At 43.6% G+C, this 24813-nt stretch overlaps 1 protein-coding gene across 2 annotated transcripts in view; it reads left to right on the forward strand.

Moving 5' to 3' along the window:
* The window catches only part of LARP7 (La ribonucleoprotein 7, transcriptional regulator), a 126182-nt gene that overhangs the window by 4556 nt on the left and 96813 nt on the right, over positions 1–24813 (forward strand). For both annotated transcript variants that reach the window (XM_085641437.1, XM_085641438.1), the window contains exons 2-5: positions 12052–12267; positions 16302–16402; positions 16523–16606; positions 19410–19574. In XM_085641437.1, the coding sequence (XP_085497563.1) occupies positions 12060–12267; positions 16302–16402; positions 16523–16606; positions 19410–19574 (558 nt within the window). In that variant the 5' untranslated portion in view covers positions 12052–12059. The remainder of the gene's footprint in view (positions 1–12051; positions 12268–16301; positions 16403–16522; positions 16607–19409; positions 19575–24813) is intronic.

Below are 24813 nucleotides of genomic sequence, written 5' to 3' on the forward strand. Positions count from 1 at the left end.
GATTAATGAAGCTTCTGTATAATCATTGGGGTCTAGAACTCCTGGACTTTAAATTGTATTTTTTGGGGTGCATTCGTTGGTCGCTTGCGCAGTCTCTTGAACCCACATAAAGCGGATTTTTAGCATTGGCTTGTTCTTGGCCCAGAGAATCATATGTTTTTATATCGAATTAATGACCCTAACTACTTTAAACGGGTACGGTTTAAGGTTATCAGAGACTGTGCTTATATATGGCAGGGCATTATGGCTAGATCTTCGATTTCTCTTATACATGATAAGCTCCCCCTCTGGGGTAACCCGATGTTGCCTGGGATTTTTCAGCATTCCACGAGCCAGCAATGGGCAAAGCATGGCGTTCATTATTTGTGGCAGTTGTATGACTGTAATGATTTTAGATCATTTGAGAATCTACAGCTCACATTTGCTATCCCTCAACGGATGTGTTTTTTAAATATCTTCAGTTCAGGGATTATTTCATTAGACACCTTGCTGTTCGACGTGTCTCAAGCTCAGGGATATGGGAGTGTGTGTGTGCGCAGAACCGGAAGGCAGCCATTAGCTTGATGTATCGATCTTTCTGTCAGTTCAGACTGGATGGCTGTGAAAAACTAGCGTTAAGATGGAGCAAGACTTTAGGGATTAATGTTACCATAGGAGAGGTAAAGACTGCTTTTGATATTATAGACTGCTCTGTACATTTGGTCAATTTACGACTGCAACAATTTCGGACGATCTCTGCACTCTTATTACACGCCAATAAAGATCGCCAGATGGTCTCAAGGTGAGGTCACGCAGGGGGGGTTTATGGAGGGGCGCGCTGTAACTGTCCTAAGTGTGGGCTACATGCAGCTGATATGATTCATATGTTTGTCACGTGCCCAGACCTTGGTCTGTTTTTGGCTGAAGGTACTATTTGTTAATAAACTCCGACTTGGGGTTGAATATACATTTACGACAGCTGAGAAGATGCTTGGCTATAAAGAGGATAGTTGTGGTCATAAATCCATAATTGCAATTATGTTAGTTGCTTCCCGGTTGGCAATAGCTAGAGCTTGTATTTCACCCAAGCTTCCCTCAGTAGCGGAGTGGTGGTTAATTGTTAGGGAAATTGGCGAAAGAGATAAGGCTCTATCTAAAGTAAGGGGTATCCGTGCCCTACACAAATTTGGTTCTGTATGGGGCTGTTTAGATGATGCATAGGCTGATGGTCTTATGGGATTAGTATGTGTTTCTTTTCTTTTCATTTCTTGGTTTTTAGCAAACTTGTGTATATGTGTAAATCATTCATCACCAGGTGTGAATTTGCATACCGAATTTGCATACTGTAATTTATACTTATACGGTACTGTCATTTTATTCCTTGCTACCACCTCTGTATTTTTGTACTTTGTATTATTGTGGAGCAGAATCTTTGAATGTATTTCTTTTTGACAATAAAAAAAAAAGGAACAGAGTATGGTGCACTAGGTAGAACGGAGTGGGCGATCTGTGTTCCGCTTTTGACACAAAAAGTTGGTGTGCATATAGTTAAAGCTGTATGAAATGTAAATTTTTTCCACGTTACAGGCATCGTTTTTTAAAAAAAAATCTTTTTATTAACAAAAAAAGGGAACAAAACGGTCACTTCACAGTTTTAGGTCATTAGGGTTACAGTGGTTCAGCCGTTGATCATAGGACAGTCCTGTAATGCCATATGTTACAAGAGAGTAAAAGAAAACATGTTCATGATCATAATGTCAGTGGGATAACATTTCTTCAAGGGGTGAAGAGATTGGGGGCTCACAGATATTACCTCGATACACATTCCAGGGAGACCAGATCATCACCCAGCTCTTGGGGCAACCTCTCGAAACATATACTGTCTTCTCCTGCAGCATGCACCAGTCCATGTCCCTCTTCCATGCCCCACGCTGTGGCGGTGCCTCCGCCCCCCACAGGCGGGTAATGTTACGTTTTGCCACTGCAAGCCCCAGTGTTGCCCACTTTTTGCCCTTTGCCGGCAGGTCCGTGGGCCAGATATTTAAGAGGCATCGTTTAACTTCGGGCCGCAACCTAACCCCCCACACCTCACTTATACAGTCATGTATCTTTGCCCAGTATGTTTGAACCCGTGGGCATTCCCATACTATGTGAAAAAAGGTCCCCCTGTCCCCACACCGCCTCCGACAAAGCCCGTCTGCACTTCTCCCCATCAACTCCAGTCTGGTGACTGAGACATACACCAGATGCAGTATTTTGTGTTGGATCATGCGCAGTTTTGCCGAAATCGCCACTTCCTTAGGGGAGGAGAGTGCTTCCCTCCACTCCTCCTCGTCAATTTCCAGGCCGTCTGCCTCCCACCTCCCCTTGAGGGGCCCCAGTGGGTCCGGGGAGTGGTGTACGAGTTTTTTGTAGGTGAGGGATATTGCCCTCTCCGGCAAATGACCGTCTAGTAGTCTATCCTCTAGAGGGGAGGATTCCGGGAGTAGCGTCCCCGGCGGAATGTTGGATTGGAGAGAGTGTCGGACCTGCATATATCGGAAGTATTCCTTGTGTGCCAATTCGTGTGACTGTTGTAAGGAGGCGAAGGGCACCACACCTCCTGCCCCCCAAAGGTCCCCTATACGGGAAATACCGATCAGATCCCAACTGCGGAATCCCTTAGTGCGTCCCAAGAACCCGAGCTTCTCCGACACCCAGAGCGGGGTAGCCTTCGTCAATTTGTCAGCCCATCCCAGTTTGCGGTTTACAATATGCCACAGTTAGACCAAGTGTTTCGTAGGCCCCGTGAGATGAAGCTTCCCGTAACACGAATAGAGTGCAGCCTCAAAATTCCCTCCGGGGAGGAGCCACCTGTCCATCCCGTACCCTGGGTCATCCCCACTACTGTACGTGCCCTGGTTGATGGCCGAGAGATGTGCCGCCCAGTAATATTTGCGGATGTCCGGTAGGGCAATGCCCCCATCGTACCACCCCAAGGTGAGTTTTGGGAGAGCCATACGTGGCGCGCCATTCCAGAGCAAGTCCCGCTGAGCGGCTTCAATGTCTGCAAAATATTTGTGTGGCACCAGATCTGGGTAGTTCTGAAGCGCATATAGGAACCGCGGCAAGGCCATCATTTTAAATTGGGCTGCCCGCCCAAGCAACGTCAGCGGGAGCTTTTTCCATGCGGCCACATCCCTCTGGAACCTCTGTAGAGGCGGCCTGAGGTTTGCCTCAAAACGCTTTTTTTCATCCCCGGAGATGTATATTCCTAGGTATCTGAATCCCTCCGCGGCTATCTGGAACAGGCAACGTTTTTTATAAAATATCACGATCATATTTTTTGCAAAACAATATCACAATGATTATTGCCCCATTGATTAATTTCACTTCAAGTATGCTCCTGGTTACTGTCTCACCCTTCTTCTTTAAATCAATAGATAAAGCCATTTCCGACTTACTGGGGAAAGACATAGAATAAACTCTCTGGAGGAATAAACCTTCAGGATTGTCCCCGGTGTCTAAAGGCATTTTTGATTTCACAGGGCGCATGGTGGCTCCGATCACAGGAGATCTGTTCTCCCCCATGGCTTGCCATATAATCTGAACTAATCTACCCTATAAAACTCTCCTCCTCCCTCACAACGCACAATCTGTTAAAAACTCCTCTTGGAACACTCCAGATGTATCATAACAGACACTGTTGCCTCTCCAATTGCTAGACAAACGATTAGCTCCTTGCAAATATGGTTGCACCGTAGCCTCCCTATGGCATAACCGTGCAATCAAGCTAGAGGGTAAAACAATCTACTGAGAAACGTGGGCTAGTAAAGGTATTAACTCGGTAAATGACCTGGGCTCACATGCAAACCCCACCACATTCTCATCTGTGCAGTGGAAATTCCGTCTCCCAAACATAGACTTCTATAGATTCCTGAAACTGAAAAGCACATTGAGCAGGTGGAAGTCTCCACGCCATCCGGACCTTCCGGAATTCCTGTGAAAACTTAGAGAAGATGGCCAAACCACCTCATGTGTATAGAAACTCCTGGACACACCCAACACCCTTACACTGACTCTTTACCCACTTCACTGACAAAACAAGGAGTAATATTTGCAGTCCCCCTTTTTGGCAAAAATCTCACCAGCTCTAGCACAGTCAAGGTTCTTGTCAATTCACAACACTTACTGGACCACCTCCAGGCTACGTAAACTTGGGTTAAGAGATTCTAACTTAAGCTGGAGATGCGAGGAAGGCACATGTGACCTGCAACACATGTTCATTAACTGCAAAATGTCTCGCCCTCAGTGGTTGAGTATACAATCATTGATACAGACAATCTTAGGGTCAGCAATAGAAATTGACTTCTTAACGACAGCCCTGGGAATCCACGCTAACCCCCTCTCCCTTAAAATTACTGGGAACACTACTTTACTAGTGGATTTTATCATCTCATTGGGTCCAAGACAATACTCGCACTTTGGAAAGCGACATCCCCAAGCTCCTTTGATAAATGGTGGAACGTACTGTGCTCGATCCGAGGGGGCGGAGAACATACTACACATAAAAATACACACCTCCTCCGGACCCAGATGCCTTTAGGATGCCCACAAACACAAGAAACAAACTACCTTGAACTCGCCTCAAAGACTACCACTGCGCAAATGATTTCTAAAGGTGACTTTTTCATCTGTTTGGTCACACACATCTGAATGATGGTACCTCTGGTGGAAAGTGCAAACCCAACGCAGTGTTTCCGATGGCGGGGGGGGTACCACCAGGTGTTGTCCATGCGGAGGAGGTGGAGCCGAGGATGAGTTCTTCTGTTTTCTCCATGTTGAGCTGCAGGCAGCTGTTGCTCATCCAGGTCGCAACGGCTTTCATCCCTTCTTGGAAATTGGCCTGGTGATATTGGGTTCTTTGGTGAGGGAGAGGATGAACTGGGTGTCATTGGTGTAGGAGACAATGTTGAGTCCATGGTTCCGGACAATGGTGGCGAGGGGGTCCATGTAGACATTGAAGAGTGTGGGGCTGAGGGAGGATCTTTGGGGTACTCCGCATCTGATCTCTGTCGGTTCTGAGAGGAAGGGCAGGAGTCTTATTCTTTGAGTTCTGCCTGAGAGGAAAGATTGTATCCAGTTTAATGCTATTCCTTGGATGCCGGCAACGTGGAGCCTGGTGGCTAGTGTGCGGTGGGAGACAGTGTCAAAGGCAGCTAATAGATCCAGAAGGATGAGGGCTGCCGTGTGGCCATGGTCGAGGAGGGCACGGATGTTGTCGGTGGCGGCAATAAGGGTGCTCTGGTTGCTGCGGAATCCGGATTGAGAGGTGTCTAGGATGCTGTTGGTTTCAATAAAGTGTGCTAGCTTGGTGTTGATGGCCTTTTCGATGACTTTGGCAGCTTAGGGGAGCAGAGAGGTGGGCCTGACGTTCTTGAGATCCGTCGGGTCTGCGTAGGGCTACTTTAGGAGAGGGTGACTTCGGCATGTTTCTAGTCGGATAATGTAGCGGTCTTGAGGGAGCAGTTAATAGTTTGGCGTAGCTCGGGTGTGATAGCTGTGGCGGCCCTGTGGAACATGTGCGGGCGGCAGGGGTCAGTAGGTGCTCCAGAGTGAATCTTTAAATCTTTAAAGTGTCTTCTGTGGTGAGAGGGCTCCAGGTGAGAAGGGTCTGTTCGATGGCATCGGTGGGGTGGGGGTTGAGGCGATATTGTGGTTTTAGTCGTCGAAGTTGTTGTAGAGCGTCTTGATCTTGAGATGAAAGAAGGAGCTGAGTTTGTTGCAGAGGTCTTGGAGGGAGGGACGTCGGTTGTTTCGCTGTAGGGTTTGGCGAATTCCTATATGTTGGCGAAGAGTTCCTTGGAGTTGTGGGCGCTGGAGAGGATTCTGTCTTGGATGAAGTTTTTCTTTTTTGATGTGATGAGTTGGTGATGTGCTGTGATGGCCGCTTTGTAGTCGGAGTGTGCTTCCTGGGTTTTGCCTTTTGTCCACTTCTCTAGTCGTCAGCAGGAGAACTTGGATTCGCAAAGATCCGTGGTGGACCAGTTGGCTTTCTTGTTGTGACGTCTCGTGGTGTTCTGGAGGGGGGCAAGGGTGTTGGCGTAGTTGGCGATTCATTGGTGGAGGTTGCTTGCCACTGTGTTGGCATCTGTCGTAGTGGGGGACTGCAGGTGAGGGCGGAGGTGAGGTATTTTTCAAGACTTTGTTCCAGCTTCTGCTTGGGGGGCAGATTGTGCACTTGTAATAGGTGGGTTTCGTGAAGGATAAGTGGATGCAGTGGTGGTCTGTCCAGAGCAGTTCTATGGTGTGGCTGAAGCGAATGTTGTTTCGTCCAGCGAAGATGAGGTCGAGTGTGTGTCCTGCTATGTGAGTGGGGGTGGAGACCAGTTGCTTCAACCCTATTGTGGTGAGGTTCTCTGGGAGGGGGTGGTGTTGGGATCGCCATGGTTGTCCAGGTGGAAGTTCAGGGGTCCGAGAAGTATGTATTCCATCAAGATGAGGGCATGGGGTGCGATGTGGTCTGCGATGATGTTGTTGAAGAGGGTGCGGGGTCCAGGAGGTCTGTAGCCAAGTGTTCCATCATTCTGGGGCTGGGCTGGATCAGGAAGTGCATGTGTTCCATTGGGGGCGAGGCGTCGTCCGAGTTGGTGGTTTTGAGTCGAAGGGTGCTCTTGTGTATGATCTCCTCATAAACAGTTGGGGCTGTCCTTCCTCAGGATCTTGTATCCGTCTGGGATGGCGGTTGCAATGCTGAGTACGGAGCTGGCGTTGGTCCAGGTCTCTGTGAGGAAGGCGGCGTCGGGCTTATAAGTGTTGAGTAGGTCCCAGATTTCTATGGCGTGTCTCTGCAGGGAGCATACGTTGAGGAGGATGCAGCTCAGTAGCTTGTGTGCGGTTGCATCCGGCATGTTGGGGATAGCTGCCTGATGTGGGTGAAGATGCGGCGGCAGTGTTGGCCGGAGATTGGGCCTTGGGTGTTGCTCGGCGTAGAGAGCTGACAGTTGTTGCATCCGTGGTTGTGTGTGTGGAGAGTGCTAGGGTCGTACCGGCGGGGGGTAGAGGAACCAGGATCCCTAGCACTGGTAGCGGACGAATGCAAACGAGCACTGGTATTTCAGAGTCTGGTATAATCAGAAAGGTGGCATAATCAGACCCTAGGTAGAATACAACCCCTGACATAAATTGAGCCATGGCATAATTAGAGAAGCTATTATCAGATCTTTGATATAATAAGAATATTGCCATAAACTGTCGCCTCACTGCATGGCTCCAAATCGAACATATGGATTTTTGACCTGCCAAGTAGATTTCTGAAGCATCTTGTCATTTAGACAAGTAGAGATTTTATGGGATTCCACACCCTCAGCTGCTCTGCCCTGATAACACCAGCTAAATAAGCTGGTTCTTGTGATGTCAAGAATGTTGGCATCAGTAGATAGACTAGAAAATTAGCAGTAGGTCATGGGCTTCCCAGTCCTGCCAGGAATCCCATATGGGCTTTCAGGATAGCACTTGCCTAATGTCCTACCTGTGCCATCTCCAGATTACTCACAGGTGGGTGATTTCTGCAGCTATTATCATAGAACAAAGTTCTTGGGTGGCCCTGATTATACAGCACGAAGACAAGATGAGAGGTGGGGTAATGGCGGAGTCACAAATGAAAGGCCTCTGTGCTTGTGTTTCTGCTGGAAGGATGGAGTCCTTTTTAAAGAATTACTGACAGTTAATGAAGTATGTGTGAGTTAACCAGATTAATGAGTCTATTTTCAGGTCGCAAGTGTAAGACGAGAAAACGTCTAGGGTGTCCAGGTACAGAAGCACAGATTCATAATTAAACAAGCATTGACAAGGCCAATAGGTGTGGTGGTGTTTTTGGCAATTCTTATTTTGTTCTGTCATAAACGCATTGTTGGGAAAGCAGACAGGCAATCAATCTATAAACTAATAATTGGCTAAAGCCAGAAATAGTTTTTGGTTGCAAAAAAGCATGCATTTCTATATTAGTTAATGACGCTGGAGAGGACTGTTTGCGTGTGGATGTGCTCTCATGAAAGCTGTACCTGGCAATGAGCCCTAATCAGTGCGAAACAGTACCCGGTTGCTTGTGTTCTGTTTTAGGGAGGACCGGACCTGGCAGTTCGGGCTGGACTGTTCCCATTGGAACAGGGGCAAGACAAATTTGCACATAGCTGGGTTCATAGGTAGGTAGCATGTTCTGCAGAACAATGATGGACTGGGATACGGCTCTAGTAATTACTAGTGGCTTAGATTAATTTAAGTGTTCTATCCATCACTTTTTTGTATTCTTCCTTACTCAAAGGTAAATCAACCAGTGGCCAAAGTGTGATAACCCAATACCCGTGGCCTCTATGAATGTGAAAGCACCGCATGGGCGCTAGTTAACAAGACAAAAAAATAAGTAAGTAAGCGCCGCCGCTATAGTTAAAGCTGACCGCGCTGCTAAAATAAATAAATCGCTACAGTTAAAGTGAACTGCCATTAGTAAATAATATAAAAGCGTGCTGCGAGGTAGTGGGTGGAATAGGGACAAATTATTAATTAAAATAGTGCTCAGAGCCAAGATAAAGCAGACCATGTGACAAGACAAGTAAAAGGTCCAGTCGTTTTGTGAGGTAGCAAATGCAGAGAAGGCGGTACCAAGGAGGGACTAATTAGCCTAATAATGAATTGAAAGCCAGCATTTACGAAGGACAATGACACAAGCCAATTACAAATAAGGGCGGAAAGTGGGCGAGGCTTCAAGTCCATACTTCACTACTGCATGCCTCGCAGCAGCGCATGCGTTGTTTGCCGTTGGCTGCCAGCTTCTTGCCTTTGTTTATGCTTTTTTGTAATATATTCATAAAACTTTCTTACAAACACTGACAGACAGGCATAGACAGACAGATATGCTTGCACAGACAGAAAGGTGTTCCAAATAGACAACAGGCTTGCACAGACAGGCAGGCATGCTCAAACAGACCGGAAGGAGAGACTTAGCAGACAGACAGAGGCTTGCACAGAGCGACTTGCACAGACTGACAGAATTGCGACAACAGAGTTGCAAAGATAGATCGACAAATAGTATTGCAAAGGTAGATTAACAGACAGATAACATTAACATAACGTGTGTATGTAAATTGCATGTTCATCTGTGGGTATGTTGGTGCTGAGTAACAGATGTTTGTTGTTATCCAACTCACTGGTACTCATTTTATTGACCTCGGAAGGATGATAGATCTACATGTGAAGTGAATGGTCGATGGATGAATGGACGTAAAGGTGGATGGATGGGTAACATGATTGCTCAATATGTGAACAGATGGATGAATGTAATTTCAGAAACTGGTTGATTGGGCTTCGGGGAGGCTGAGTAAGCTATCCTGCGCCAGTCGCTTGGCCTTAAGCTGCCCTTTTTTAGAAGCCACAGATGGTGGCCTTGCCGGCCTCCAAGAGAGTGCCCGGGGAAGGGACTGTGTTTTGGTTAGTGAGAAAGTATTGTTGGAGTTCATCTCCGACCGCCTTCCGGAATTTGCTGTCCTGAAGGAACCAGGCGTTCAGCCTCCAGATGGGGCGTAGTGTGCCCGAGGGGTGTCCTAGGCTGAGGAGAAGTGGCAAGTGGTCTGAGATACCCCGGGGGAGGATGCAAATGTCAGAGACAGTTCGGCACTCAGAGGTGGGCATGAAGACCACGTCAATATGTGCATGTGTGTGGTGCGCCGCGGAGGTGTGAGTATATTGGGGTGTTCTGGGGTTCCATGTCCTACAGACGTTGCATATGCCCAGGTTTGCCGCCCATTCTGTCAGTCTCTTTGCACTTAGGGGCCTGCTTGGGGAGGGTGTGCCTGTGGTGTCTGTCTGGCTGCTGACCGCATTGAAGTCACCACTGATCACCGTTAGGCCCAGGGGCAGGGAAGATATGCTATCGTTAGCGGCTTTCTGGGTGATTATCAGGGTAGCCGGTGGTACATAAAGTGACACTAGGTTGATGACTGCTCCACCCAGCGTCCCCGTCAGGGCCACAAAGCTGTTATGAGGGTTTTTGGTTACGTTAGTAGGTACGGAGGGAAGGGCGTGCCTAAGAAGGATTGCTAACCCCACGTGATCCTCGTTCAAAGCCTGAGTGCCAGAATCTGTCAAACCCATGTATGCGTCATAGTCTGTGTATGGAGACCCATGGGGGGGATGAGGGAGGCTCATGATGCTGCTAGCCTGGTGGGTGGGGCTGGTAATTGGCTAGTTGGGTGCAAAGGCCTAAACGTTTGGCGCGAGTGCTGTGTGTGCGTATGTTCGGAGTGAGAGATTGAGTGCTGCGGCTGTTTTTAACGAAGGTGAAACAGAACTTGGGACAACGGTCCCGAACTCTCCCCCCACCCTATACTTCTGGAAAGGAAGCATCTGTCGCCCTGGTAACAGTGGTTTTACCAGAGCTAAACTGTAGAGCTTAGTATGGAAGCTGCGTGGTGGACCCCTCCATGTATCAGGATATGTTCAGCTCTTCAATTGAATCAAGCTGGCTACAGCAGCTCTACTGGACAGTTCAGTCCGGTTTCCCGGGTAGGTTCTTCTCTGCGTGGGTTAACTCTGATCGGCTTGTCTTAAGATTGTCGGGTTTAGGGAAAGATAAGGTGTCTGTGGACACAGTGCCTGGAGGCGTGAGAGGACCTCCCTCGCCAGTTGATCTCTCAGCAGATTGACCTCGTTGTGGGGTCCCAGTGGCTGACGATCCATGCAGTATTCCAGGGTCATGGCTGGCAGCAGCAGTCAAGGCAGGTGGACCTCGCCGGGCGCCTCGGCCTCTGTGTGAGCATGTGCGCTGCCTCCGGGACCTGGGGCTCGCAGGCAGCGCAATGCTGGACTGTGGTTTCGGAGGAGAGTCCGCCACTCGGGACTCAAGAGGTCGTTCCTTAGTCAGCCAGGTCCAGGCCGACTCCGGTGGTTCAAAGAAGTGGGTTTTGTCTGGAAAGTTACTCGGAGGCAAGCAAGAAAATCTTTATAGGAGATTGAGTGCACGCAGTTTCTGTTTGACCTCTGTGTAGGATCGCCATTGGGACTGTACTTCTCTGGTGTTGTCTGGGAAAATCCTAATATTATGTCCTTGGTAGGGGTGGGGGCTCTCTTAAGCTCATGAAGCAGTTGGGAAGTAATTCTTCATCCCAGAAAGCATTGTCTTCTTTCTATTCCATTATAGCAATTCACACATGTTCCCTCCTTGAATTTAAGCTAATTTATCATGTCTGCACCATCTATTCTGGCTGATGTTTCCCATACAATTGCCTCACAGCTAGTTCGGCTACCATGTCTCTGTCAAGGTCCAATCCTTAATTCAACTGTCTTCTGCGAAGCCAGAGGTTGAAGACTTGGTTACTACTGCTTACAAACGCCAATAGGTAACTTTAATCCAACATTAAGAAACCTGAAGCTCCACCTACAGGAACAGATGCTGTATTCAGAACTTGACCGTAGATGTTTTCTGGTGTTCTCCTTTTGGTGATACTTGTACTAACTTTTTTCTATAACCAGTTTCACTGTCAGTGTAAACTGTGTGACTTTTGGAAAGGGTCGCCATAAATAAAGAAGATTAAGGAGTAATTAAAATGTGTGGTCCCTGGCTATAGTGATATTCCACTGCACCATAATAGTTAAGCCTACCTTTTATGCATTGATGAAGATTTCCAGTATTGTCTCCAAAATTGGTTTGAGGGCATGCACTTAAAAGTATTTTGCACTGGCCTAATGTTGCCTTTTCGCCGTTATTTGGAGTGCCTTTTCAGCTGCAAATTAAAATACTAATCATCTTTAAGCTTGTGATTATAAATGCATTTCTATTTCAAAAGATTAAATGTCGATTTCCCCCATGCATCCAACTCTTGACATGGACCAGGAATACTAGTTACTGTGATAAGTAGCTTTAATTTACAATTTATTTTTTACGAATGCATACAAGTCCAAATAAACGAGTACAAACAAGTTCTTACTGTGTACTAGAAGGTTATTGTTCTGGTTTTAAGTATCTAGCTTTGATATTTGTTGTTTTGCAATGTTGATTCCGAAATGCTGATAGTTAATAAAAGAATTGGTACGTTTCAGATGCCAAGATGACTGGATCGGAGACCGAGTCTGTAAGAAGTAAAGTCAAGGAAGAGGAAAGTAGTGAACAAATTAAAGAGCGTGAAAAGAAAAAAAGGTCGAGGGTGAAACAAGTGCTTTCAGATGTGGTAAAGCAAGTGGAATTCTGGTTTGGGGATGTCAACCTTCAAAAGGATCGATTTCTCCGTGAGCAGGTAGAGAAGACCAGAGATGGGTGTAAGTATATGGTACTTTAAAAAGATTAAACCGGTATAGAATACTTTTAACTTGTGCACACATTGACTAATGAGGTGAGAGTCCATGTCAGGTTTTCTTTTAAAACGGAACACTGCCTTTGTTAATATTGAAGGAATTTAAAATGATATACACAAGTTCTCTTTTTGAGCAGCACCTGTCTTTTGCAGAATCTGCCTCATTATTGGAGTGGGTCCCCTTTCCTAAAAGCCTATAACCCTTTTTTAAATCTGCCTTTCTTTCTTGATTTAACTCACTCTACGCTGTATCATGGCTTAGACTTGTACACAGGGTCTCCAGGTTCACAGATAGCTTAGATGCCACCAGGAATTGTAGTTGTAAAGGTGGCCTTGGTGGACCTGTTTGGCCTTCTGATGTAGTTTAAAGGTGTGGTATCTTCACAGACCCTGGTTGCATCATCTGTTTCAAAGACCCTGGTTCTCTTAAATATATCCAAACAACCGCTACTGCTTTTAGCCTCTCTGGAACATTCATATGACAGAGTATATGTGTAGGCATTATTACAAGTCACTGTTATTTGGGCACGGTCCCGATGGTGGTGATAAATTTGTCTGCAGCCTTTCCATCTACTCATGGAATCTGACTGTTAAATGTCCAGAAACCAAATGATAAGGGGGGTATAAACCCACGTTTCTTCAGCTAGAGCTCTTCAATCACTTTGACAGATGCAGCTTATCATTCTAGCATCAATGATATTCTGATTGTCCTTTCCCTGTTGGTTGGCAAAGCACAATGCTTTCACCACCTTTGGACCTTGATACATAAAGACTCTTCGGTGTTGGCATTTGTAAAATAAGGTAACGTAAAGTACCAGAATGCTGTTTTCTCTTTCCTCCTCTGACTAAGAGCATTCTTGCACTTCTTGATGTATAAGTACTCTTGGCAATCACGTGCATCAGTCGTTAACTAGAAAATCTTTGAGTGGTGGGTTTGTACCTGTGATATTTCGGGGTTTTGTAAATAAACAGATTAGGCTCATTCAGTATTTATTTATTTATGTTAATGTCAATCTGTACCTACTGCCATTTATTAAAAGTTAAAAAGGTGACAGTGCTGTGCACTGTGCTGTGAATTTGGCAGGAGTACTCATTTTGTACTTTCATGTGGGAGAGAGGAGCATCTGCCTCTGTTAACACTTTAGAAGCAGCAGGCTGGCTTGGCCTCCCACTACTAAGGTATTACCCAGGGTGGATTAATGTCCCTGCTGCCCTGAGAGAATGGTACAGCACACCAGCTTTTTTCTAAAGCTAGTCTTCAAGTAGACCGTGTCTGACTTCTGCACATGCAAACCATTTGGTTTTGTGGTGAAAGATGAGATCTTGCGTTCTATTGCATTCATGTTGTACTGCATGCCAGAATCTAAATAAGAGGAGTTCATTTTGCGCTCCGCTTTAGATTAGAAAGAAGAGCCTCAGTCCAGGTCTGTTACGATGAATCCAGCAGTTTCTGGGTGTGGTCTGGGTTTAGCATAGACAGAACATATTATAAGGGTGTCTGTTTGATTTCAAAGAGGCGCTTCTGAGAGGCTTTATTTCAACGCTCTTTCAGAGTCTCATTAGAAGAGAACTAAGGGCCTGATGTACAAAGCCATTTTGCATTTTTTTCAGAATCACAGAGTTTGTGCCAACAATTCATTAAAGCATTTCCAGACTGTAAAATGGTTTTACTGACTCTTTCTGAATTGCCGATAGCAATGGGCATCAAAGTGGCTTCCCTCGCAATTGTGAAACACGATGTATCAACGGCTTGGTTTGTAACTCCAGTTGGTGTTGCAAACCATTGATAAGTTACTGAATTATCCAAAAAAGGGTGTAATCTATTCACAAAGGGAAAGCAGTTCCGGTGGGACAACCACACCTTTGGGAATTGTGTGGGGTTTCATTTGGGGAGGCAGGCAGTAGTGAAGCAGACTGCTGCCTGGCCAAGACATGTTCCCAGATGGGCTGCTTTAAAAAACAAAAACAAATATATCCTTTTTAAGAATTAAATAAAAAGATGCATTTGTAGAGCGCAACACTTGCTCAGAAAGAGCCTCAAGACACTAATAAGTCCTAGCCTTCAGACACCTGCCCTACAGCAAGCCAAAACCTAGGATTCAGCAGAAAGAAATATCTTACTGGAGGGAGGCAAGACTAATAGGTCTAAGGAGACAGTTTTTAAGCTGTTTCAGAAACAGAGCTCGATTAGAAGAAGTACACAGAGACAGGGGCAAGTTATTCCCCAGCTTGGCCCCAGTAACTGCTGCAGAAGAGCTGCCGTGTCTGTTACGATGAAACTTAGGAGCTTGTATGACAAAAGAGTAGGCAGATCCCAGGTGTGTCGTAGGAGCGTAGAAGAAAAATATAATCTGAAGACTCATAGGGCCATGATTAAAGACCGCTCTGTGAATAGGCAACAACATTTCAGATTGAATCCTCTTTTCTGTAGCCAGCCAGTGCAGATCTTTTAAACCTTTAGCCACAGAGCACTGTGTGGGAATATTCAGTTGAAACCTAGCAGCTGCCTTTTCTATTATTTGCAGTCTACTTACACATATTTTTAGCAACCCCAGACTTAGCCCGTTGCAATAGTCAGCTCTAGAATAACCAGCTTTCTGGCTGTAAAAGGTGAGTAAGGAAGGATCTTGCGTAGCATTTTGTGTAGTCCAAAAAAAATAGCTGCCACATTTTGGATTTTTGGACTGAAAGATAGTTGAGGCAAACTTTACCCTTAAATTACTAATAGTCTGAAATGGCGATGGAGGGGGCCAAGCTGCTGTGAGCCCCAAGTGCTATTCCAAAACGGTGGGCTGGGACCTAAAGTAAGCAGCTCAGTTTTATCAGAATTGAGCTTCAAATGGTTTTTGCATCACCCGGAAGGCAACAGCCATCAGGCACTGTCTAAATTTAAATCTGATAGGTCAATCATCCTCAACCAGAGGGATATTTAATCATTGGCCTAAGACAACACCTCAAAGCCGAAGCCACACATAATTTTAGCCATTGGAGCTAGATAAATATTGAACAGCGTGGGGCTCAGCCAGAGCACTCAGGCACTCTAAAGTTCATACTGATTTGTTGGGACGAATAGGTAGGGAGTCGAACTGAAAAAGCTTGTTCGTAAGAAATTTTACAAGCCATTGTAAAACCAGCAAAAGCTGTGATAGTCATCTGCTCTCCCTTGTAATTAATGACCTGTCTAATTAATTACATTTTGGCAGGTTGTTCTGCCACCACCTTCGGCTAGATTTTGCAGTGCAACCTATTAACACATTGCAAAATCAGAGACCGGTTGCAAGTAGACAGTGCACAATTTGCAACAACTGTTTGGAACTTACCTCTGTACATCAGGCCTCCTAGTGATGTATATCAGCATGCTGAATCTGGAGAGAGTCTATCATGTCCTGCCTGATATTAGGAGATGGCTTTGAATACGAGTTACATTTCAAATATATAATTCTAGTAGTTGTCAGACAAAGCATAGTGTATCCACCTGAACATTTTGATTACTCATTTTTTTTAACATAAACCTATGATGGTCTTCTTTTTGGATTTGAAGCATACTTTGCATGAATCGCATATGAGACATGCTGTTAAATATACTCTTATATTTTAAACAAAACATCTAAGAGTTTAATGTATATTGTCATCTTTTTCTTTTATTAAGGGACTGTGCGCCCTGCAGATATATTTTCAGAGTGAACTACCATCAATTATTGAACTTGGAGCCAATCTTTCTTTGCTGCTACTCTGGCATTTCTGTTGGCTTTTAATCTATGAAACTCTGGTTGGGATGCAGTATGGAGGACTAGAGGATCGCTTTATACATGAGAGGAACTATTGTATGTCTGGTCTGACATGTTTTCAAATTTAGGATATTTTGCGTCCACATTGCTAACTGTAATAATACCAGTTTTCAGTGTGGATAAAAGTTATCAACAATTATTTCCAGATAATGGGAGAATCTTGCTCTAATCATTGTCAAAATTATTTCTCTACTTTTCATTCTCATTGCAGATGTTGACATTTCCCTACTTCTGTCCTTCAACAAAATGAAAAAGCTAACCACGGATGCTAAATTAATAGCCAGAGCCCTAAAAAACTCATCCGTTGTAGAGGTAAGACTTTAGTATTGCTTTATTTGTGATCTTTATACTGAAAGCAAGACTTTGAGTGAAGAGTATTTGTAGCAGGGGTGGTGATTGTTTAAGTTGAGTGAAATGTTGTTCTCATTTCAGTTGAACTTGGAAGGAACAAAAATCAGAAGAAGGTTACCCCTTGGAGAGCAGCCGCAAGATGTGGATGAACGTACAGTATATGTGGTAAGGCTTTAGATTTGCTTGTGTATTGGTCTAGGCTTTTCGTTTTCTTGGTTTAACACATGCTATTTTTTAGCATTTGTTTCTTGTAATATTTCTGTTCAAGATTGGGACTGCTAGCATGGTCCATGCACTTTGGGAGCGTACATCCCCAGCTAACTCTCTGTTTTGGCCGCTTTAGAAACAAGATATACTGATTCTTCTTGCATCTTCTTTCCTCTTAATTCCTTCATATCATGATATATAGGCCAGATCCACAGCACTGTTTTAATTCAGAACCAACAAGGGACGTACGTGTGCTGGTTTTCTTAAGCAAAATGTGCAAACATGCTCTCAGAACTCTAAATAGTATATATGTAACTCAGAAAGGGAAAGTGCGAATGTGTTTGTATATCAGTGATAAAAAGTAATGGAAATTTACCTCCATTACCAAAACCTTCCCATCTTTTCTTGTAATATCTTGTTCTCAATCTAATACCATTTCTTTCTTGGTTACCAATATATCCTTCATCTTCAATGTAAAGCATGTTTGCTATACAAATCTATCTCAACAAAAATATAAAGTTAAAAACTGTACACATAGTTTGCGTTGGGAGTATTTGTGCACACTTTTCATCCTGCTTTATTATCTTTACAGCTTTCCCTATAGAGCAAACCTCACATTGAAGAGTAAATCACAGTTAAGACCTTCATAGCTTCCAAATGAAACAATCTGGCTTTCTCTCTGGTTCCACATCGGAACTTCCATAGGCCTCGGGTAGATGAGGCGTCTCATCGGTCATGTTTTTAAAATGTACTACAACATTTTACCACATGTTGCAGAAAGAGGAGCTAATGTTTGGTAAGGGCTAATGTCTTCTCTTTTACTCTTGCCTACAGGGATGTTCCAGCTGTTATTTGATGCAGAACCCACCCCTACCACCACTGCAACTTACACACACACGCATCCACCCCCATTCTACCACCTCACATTAATATTGTTTTTCAAGTGGCATACATGCCTTCAAATGTTTTGATGTTTGAAAAGCACACCATGGGATGAACAGCAACCATGATCTGTTGGGCCATATGAGCAGGTGTGCCAAAGTATTTCAGCCCATAGTACCTATGTTTAAGTTTTTGTTCAAGCCATGCCCTTTCTTCAGCTGTGGATCCTTCATTAACGCATGTGTTGCTGTCTGCTGCTCGCATTTGCTTAATAGCTTCTCCCCCACATTGTTGGGCTCAAGCTGAAATGTAATGCTAATAATGATAGGAAGGGTAATTAATAACATGCTATTGCTTGATAATCTGTGGGCAATTAACCCGTTAGCACACTAGCTTCTCTGGTATGACCTGACACAGGCAAGTAAGCACTTCCACTATCTGCTCCATGTCGCTGCTACTGAACCCAGGATAAATTCTAATATGGTAGTTCGTGCAATCATTCTGAATGGTTGAGCACATTTCAGTGTTTCATAGAGGGTGCTGATTTAAATTCCCCTCCATTGACATGCTGAGACCCTTCAGCAAATTTAATGTAGCCGCAGTAAAGTCCTAGGGTCATTGAATCTATGTAAACTGTGTCACTTCATTATTTCTTTTGGAGCAAATTAGGTGGCTAATCCCCACCCTGTCTAGGCCAGCCTTAGATTTTCTACTTTGTCATATTTTACAGTGTCTCAGACACAACCCTGCTTATTTGAGACATTATTTTTTCTAAATCTGTTGGAGAGGAAGGTATGCTGCAATCTATAGCTAATATATGGGACTCTGTTTTTAATAACTTTTCCTTTGAGTTATTGCCCAGAAGTGCTTTTCTCCTTGGGACTGGAGGCAATTTGTTATGGTACCTCTTAAACCTATTTTGCTGCCTTACTGTATTGTGGCTTGGAGAATAACAAATTTCTGGCTCATTCTTTGTTTTTTCGCATGAAGGGCCTTCTTTCTCCCACTAGAGTTCAGAAATAGACTATTCCCATTGTCCATCTTGGGGATTATTTATTTTACTGGGTTGAATTGCATAAGCGTTAAATCCCCTACTTGGGCTTATTAATTTCCCTCTTGTATTCCTATTACACATTTTTCGCTTTCACAAAATTATCGGAGGTTAGTGTCATCGATGAGGATTAAACTGTAAAAGTTTCTGACCTGATATGGGTGTTCTAAGTGAGAATTAGTAAGTACTCCCCTCAAAATATAATAATCTACTATGCCATCTGGGGCCATCTTTCCAGTCTCCGCCAAAAATGATTGCCCAACTTTCTTGATACAATGCCTGATTAATAATGCACCCACCCCACAACCTCGTTCCTGACTGTAGTCCCTCTTTTTTCCTTCTTCTTCTCTGTCTCTCTCTTTTCTTTTACCCTATTGACCATCTCCTACTTTTACTAGTTACTGGTCATGTTGTCGTTAATAATGCATCCATTTTGGATTAAGCAAGTACATTATCCTCTTCAGCGAATTAAATGTGTGCAGTGTTGCTTGGTAGCTATGATTGAGACTTCCAGCCCTTAATATGTCATGTTTAATTAAAGTAATGAAAAACAGCTAGTAATTTTTTTTATTTTAACTTTATCTTTTTATACATTTATAATCAGTACAGTAACCATATTTGCGCTATTATATCACACAGTAGAGTACATCGTGCAAAATGGAAATACTTTCAGTAATTTTAATATTTGTGCATAACTGGGTTATATGTCCTCATTTTACGGATCATAATTTTACTACAGTTAACTAGAAGAGTGGCAGATGCCATTGCTAATTCGGCGTGATGTAGCATCTCATTAATCACATCATACACTTTCTTTCTCTTCTCCAGGAGCTGCTGCCTAAAACGGTCAACCATAGCTGGATTGAACGTGTCTTTGGAAAATGTGGCAATGTTGTATATATCAGTATACCTAGATATAAAAGTACTGGAGATCCGAAAGGGTTTGCATTTGTTGAATTTGAAACAAAAGAGCAAGCGGAAAAAGCAATAGAGGTAGGTTACACAACCATACCTGGTGTACGCTATCACAAGAAATTGCATTTTTATCTGAAAACTTGTAACTTTGTTTCCAACTTCAGTTCTCAATTGTTCACAGGCTGTGTTTGCATGCAATCCTTGTCTTGCTGATTCTCCTCGATGTAGACTGTAACTTCTTATGGAATCTCAGGGGAAAGCAGGAATCACTTTTGGTTTGAAAAAGTTAATTTGTGTAGCTGTAAGTTGAAAAGACATGAGGCCCATATCGAAAACCTTCAGCACATCAGCCTTTCTGGTAGATGTAATCTTAATAAGTAACCCTTCACATGAGGACAAAAATCTCACAGGTGCAAGAACATGGAAGGGTGACCAGTAAGATCTTTTGCTAAAGTGACACTCAGAGTGGAGGGAGTAAAGATTTCGAATTGCCTAATTTCTTAAGTCTTTTAGCTGATGTAAATGGGAGTCATGCAGGTTTTAAGGTCTAGACCAATTGATGGTGCAGCAAGTCGTCAGCAGGAAGCTATATAAATCTAGTCAGCTGACATAATGTTCTTTTGGAAGGTGTGATATTTCAGTAGGTGAGTTTACAATGCAGAGATTGTGGAAATTGGAGTGCCATCTTGACTTCAGGATTGTTATACTTCAGAATTGGTTTAGTATAGTAGTATTGCCATGTATTATCTAGATGCCAAAAGTCAATTTAGTTTGTAGAGTTTGTCGTATAATACAGTGGCATGATCTTTTTGTGATGGTGCAAACATAGAATCAATCAGAAAGGTAAATCAGTATTTACTACTAATTATGAAAGTTTCTTCTTTTTGCCTCAACAGTGGCAATTCAGTACTTTTAGAGGAATATTGCAAATTTAACAATAGGGCTTTTGAATGAGTGAAAAAGTTTGAAGTGAAAATCAGTTTATATCTCAAGTTCTACGTCGGGTCAGCCATGTGAAAAGAATTAGCATTGATGGAGAAATCTGACAGTGCACTGGCTGTTTTAGAGGGAAGGAATGGACAGTTTGAAGGTAGCTTTAAAGAGGCAGCATCCAAATACAACCTTAATCTCAAACCGGGTGGAATTAAGTCATTTCTACATCATGTCGCTTTTATAGGAGTTTAATATCAAGGTGGACTGAAGAGAACACATGTAGCAAATGTGCTGTCCAGATTGTAGTTTCATAATGATGCTTGAACAAAATCTTTGAAAGGTTATTTTGTATGCTTCAATAATTTATATTGAAATTAACATACAAGAAGGAAACAGGAGTTGTACACAGTTCTCCTTATTAACGAAAACATAGGTGCTGTCTCTTTTGACATCATCCCATTCAGATTGTCCTTTCAAAACCGAAACAAACAGCACAGTTCCAAAACAGAGGGGTAGAGGAGAAAAGTAGAGAGAACATAAAAAATGTGAATTCAAATGAAAATAACTAGCCAACAGTAGACGCAACATCAAGATAAACTCAAATACTGTCGCATTTCATCCAGAAGGAGAACAAAACATCAGACTATATTCCAGGATAAAATAAGCAGGAGTACATATCCGTAAATATCTTAGATACATTCTCGTCTTATGTCTGAGTCTGCCACGAATTGTTGTACTCTTCTGATTGTGTAAAAACATAAGTCTTTCTCACCGGATTGCATTCTCATTCGTACAGGAAACAGGAATGAAGCTTCCAGTCTCTTTTATAGTAATTGTTTTATTGATGTGCTGCAAATTTTGCTTTCTCAGTGGTGTCCTCTTCCTCGGGTTGGAACAGATGAACTATATACCCCACTAACAGGAGATTACCCTTTTTCTTAACCCAGCAGCCAGCACCTCGGCCTCAAGAAACTCAACGATGAGTCCACATCCACATGAGTCCACATGAGGATCCACATCCTTAGGAGGTCAGGGTGCCAAGTCTTCTGAGAAGAGGGGACCTCTGCTCTTTTTTCAAAGTCTATTTGGTTTCTATTCGATGTATGACTGATAGCGAACTGCTCCAAATGCTTACTATGTGTTAATCACTTGAACACTAGCTCTGTCTTCTTCCACTTTGGTGACCAATTGAGCAGGAAGTCCCACTGTCTGTGGCATTTGCCCATTCCCCTCTTCAAGTACTTCCTCTGTTGTTGAACTTTGTCCTCGATTCAGGGCATAGATTTCTAGAGAGCACAGATTGGCGTTATGAGCATGAGCCCTTTCCACAGAAGCTCTGGGCCCTCCGTATCTATGCCCCTTGCATCCAAACCTTTAGCACACCCAGAGCTCTGGATAACCCTGTTTTTTCTTCTTTGCGGCTCTCTGATCTCTTATAAGGTCATGACTGCACCGTCCGCTCTCTGCATTTCAGTATAAAATTCAGGTGCTCCTCCCACTTTGCAGGCAGAAACTGTTATCCTAACGAGACCCATTGTCTCCTTTGGACTTCACAGTTCTGTGACTTGAAAACATGTTCTCCCAGCAGAAGCTTCTCTAAATAAGATTCCTCGTCTGTGTTTCTTGGTACTACAACACTCTCAGTCTGTGTCCTCCCATACATTTGGTTCTGCTAGAGCAGGGGTCTCCTACGAGTAGCTCGGGAGCTACTGGTAGCTCGCCAGTACTCTGAAAGTAGCTCTCAGAGTTGAAGACAAGCCAAGACAATCTCAGAGAGTCTATGCACATTAAAGAAGGCAGCACCGCTCATCTCAAAACACTTAGAGTGAAAGCCAACCAAACCAATAGCAGACCCTTTTAATAACACTCAAACACAAACTGAGTTGGGTTACGGGTCTGCCACATGACCGTCTGTATCCACTCTAACTCTAAATCACAAGAAGATCGGCCATGTTATACGCCCTGCTCTTTCAGTCCCAGCACATATGTGAACAATGCACTATCAAAGAATGACAGTAGTAATCAGTGCTGACCCACCAAAGTGTAGGACTGTAGGAGCCGGAGAGAACATTTGTTAGGAGCATGATCAACCCAAGAGCTGAGAGGAGCAGTGTATGGATCCAAAGCAAATAAAAAATAATTGCCTCATCTGCATTTATTTGTGTCGTCTGTCTGACATGGTGTTGCTCCCTAATAAACAGTGTTGTTTCCTGGAAGCTACGTCTAGAGTCAAGGACTGTCAAATGTGTATGTTGGCCTGCATCATTAGGGTTTAATCCTTGGTGCAATTGTTTCCGTTCATGGCATAATAGTGCCCATGCTGTAATAATGGTCATTCTTGACTATTACAGGTATTTTTTAGTGTAGTTTTCCAATACCGGCTGCCATCATTGACATATTGACTGGCCTACTGATAGCCACCTCTGACAAAATGATGACTGTTTCTTGCATAAAAATAGCCATAACTGATATACGTTGGGCTTCCTGGCTATTATGGCACCCAGCCTTGGTACGTTGGCCCTGGTATAATGGTGGGCGTTGTTTGCATGACAAAAACATACTTGGTGCTATGGTGAAAATACATTACCTATGATTGTAATACCTGGACACTTTAAGCAGAATCTGTCTATGTGAGGCATTTTTACATGATAGTACTGAGATTTGTGGATTGTATATTTTCTAAAATTGAAAACTGATATTTTAATGGCAAATACGTTTTTTAGAAAAGATTTGTATTCTGGAAACTGAGTTTGTTTGCCCAAAATGGAAAGTGGTATTTGATAGAAAACAAAATTGTATTTTCAATAACTAATATGCTGACGAAGACAAAATATTTTATTTCTAAAACACATTTAAATTTGATAGCCTAATGCTAATTCAAGCTGAGTTGGGGGGGACTTACTGCTCTAGTTCTGTCCTCTGTGCCGCAGAGCATTTGATAATTTGAATGTAACTTCATTAGTGAGGGGGTGGCATTTAATAGTGAGGAATGCTTTCCTGCTATTTCTGCTGGTAACCTTATCTTGAATGCTTGGGTGATTAGTACTGACAATCCTGCTTAGAGTGGTCATAGTGTAATGTTAACACATGTTGCCACTACTTTACAGAGATAACATATGCTAGTGGATCAGCAGGACTTTCCTTGAGCAGAAGTAGCTCTCAACACAGAAAAGGTTGGAGACCCCTGTGCTAGAGGGATCAGTTGTGCCATATCTTGAGAGGTGGCTTCTCCAAATCCCATTGTAAGGCATGGATCCCAGGATTTCCGGGTAGACACGAGTGGACTGCCAATGTGGACTGCCAATGTAGCCACCTGAAACTGCCTGCCGACTCAGTTAAGCTGCTGCCCAAGACCTTGGTGCCGTTCCGAGAAGGAGGCTGCTCCAGAGCTCCCAGAAAATGTGGCTGTTGCAGTACAATGTTGGTTCATACCCCTTAATTAGTGTTTTTATGTCTGCCTGCTCCCAAATATTCCAACACCTGGAGTCTATCAGCGCTCAAAGATGTGATGTGCAATAGGTACGGTTTTGTCTCCTGGCAGTGCAGTGAGGTCTGTTGTGTACTTTGGCAATATTATATGATTGAGTTCCATATGCTCCTAACAAGTGATTACTTGAGAAAGTGAAGACAGTCCATGGAAGAACATGTGTGAAAGCCTACTTTACGTTCTGGCTCTGAGTCAATTGATGTAGAAGCAAAATGACCCAAATTCCACAAATGGTTTTTACGTAGTACTGTCATTGAGCACGAGTGGATGTTCCTACAGCATATGGAGGGTCGGTGGTCACAGTCTTTTGTCCAGCAGTCACTGAACTTGTGGGTGGGGTAAAGTTCATTGGGTGATGGTGTTGTCTACATTGAGGCAGTGGGGCTTCATTAGTTGAGATAAGAATTGTAGTGGCATAATAGATATAGACGTAGTTGCAGTTGTGAAACACTATGTATGTATATATGTATTGGTATTTCAATTAGCGCAAACCTTTCTAGGAAGCAACGGAGCGTTGTACATTACAAGAGGGAGGTTGGGAGATCATGCATATCAAGTGGGTGTAAAAAATTGGGTTACTGGTTGATTGGGGTGTGTGCCCTGGGCAAGCAGCAACCACAATCCTTTTCAGGGTGAGGCACAATTAACTTATTAACTTGTGCTCAACCCTCTGGTAGCTTGGCGCAGAGCAGTCAGGATTAATTCAGAGGCGATGTGTAAAGTATTTGTCCAACACTTCAAACTGTAATAATGAGAAAAACACCACACACAAAGAACCCCACACCAAGTTAGAAAAATAGTATCATTTATAATAAATAAAACAAGACCAAAACGACAAAACTCTAATCAGTAGAACCGGATATGCAGTTTTAAAGATTTCAGTGAAAATAGTGCCAA

Source organism: Triturus cristatus, chromosome 2_2 (assembly GCF_964204655.1).
Source record: "Triturus cristatus chromosome 2_2, aTriCri1.1, whole genome shotgun sequence".
In the NCBI taxonomy this organism is placed as follows: Eukaryota; Metazoa; Chordata; class Amphibia; order Caudata; family Salamandridae; genus Triturus; species Triturus cristatus.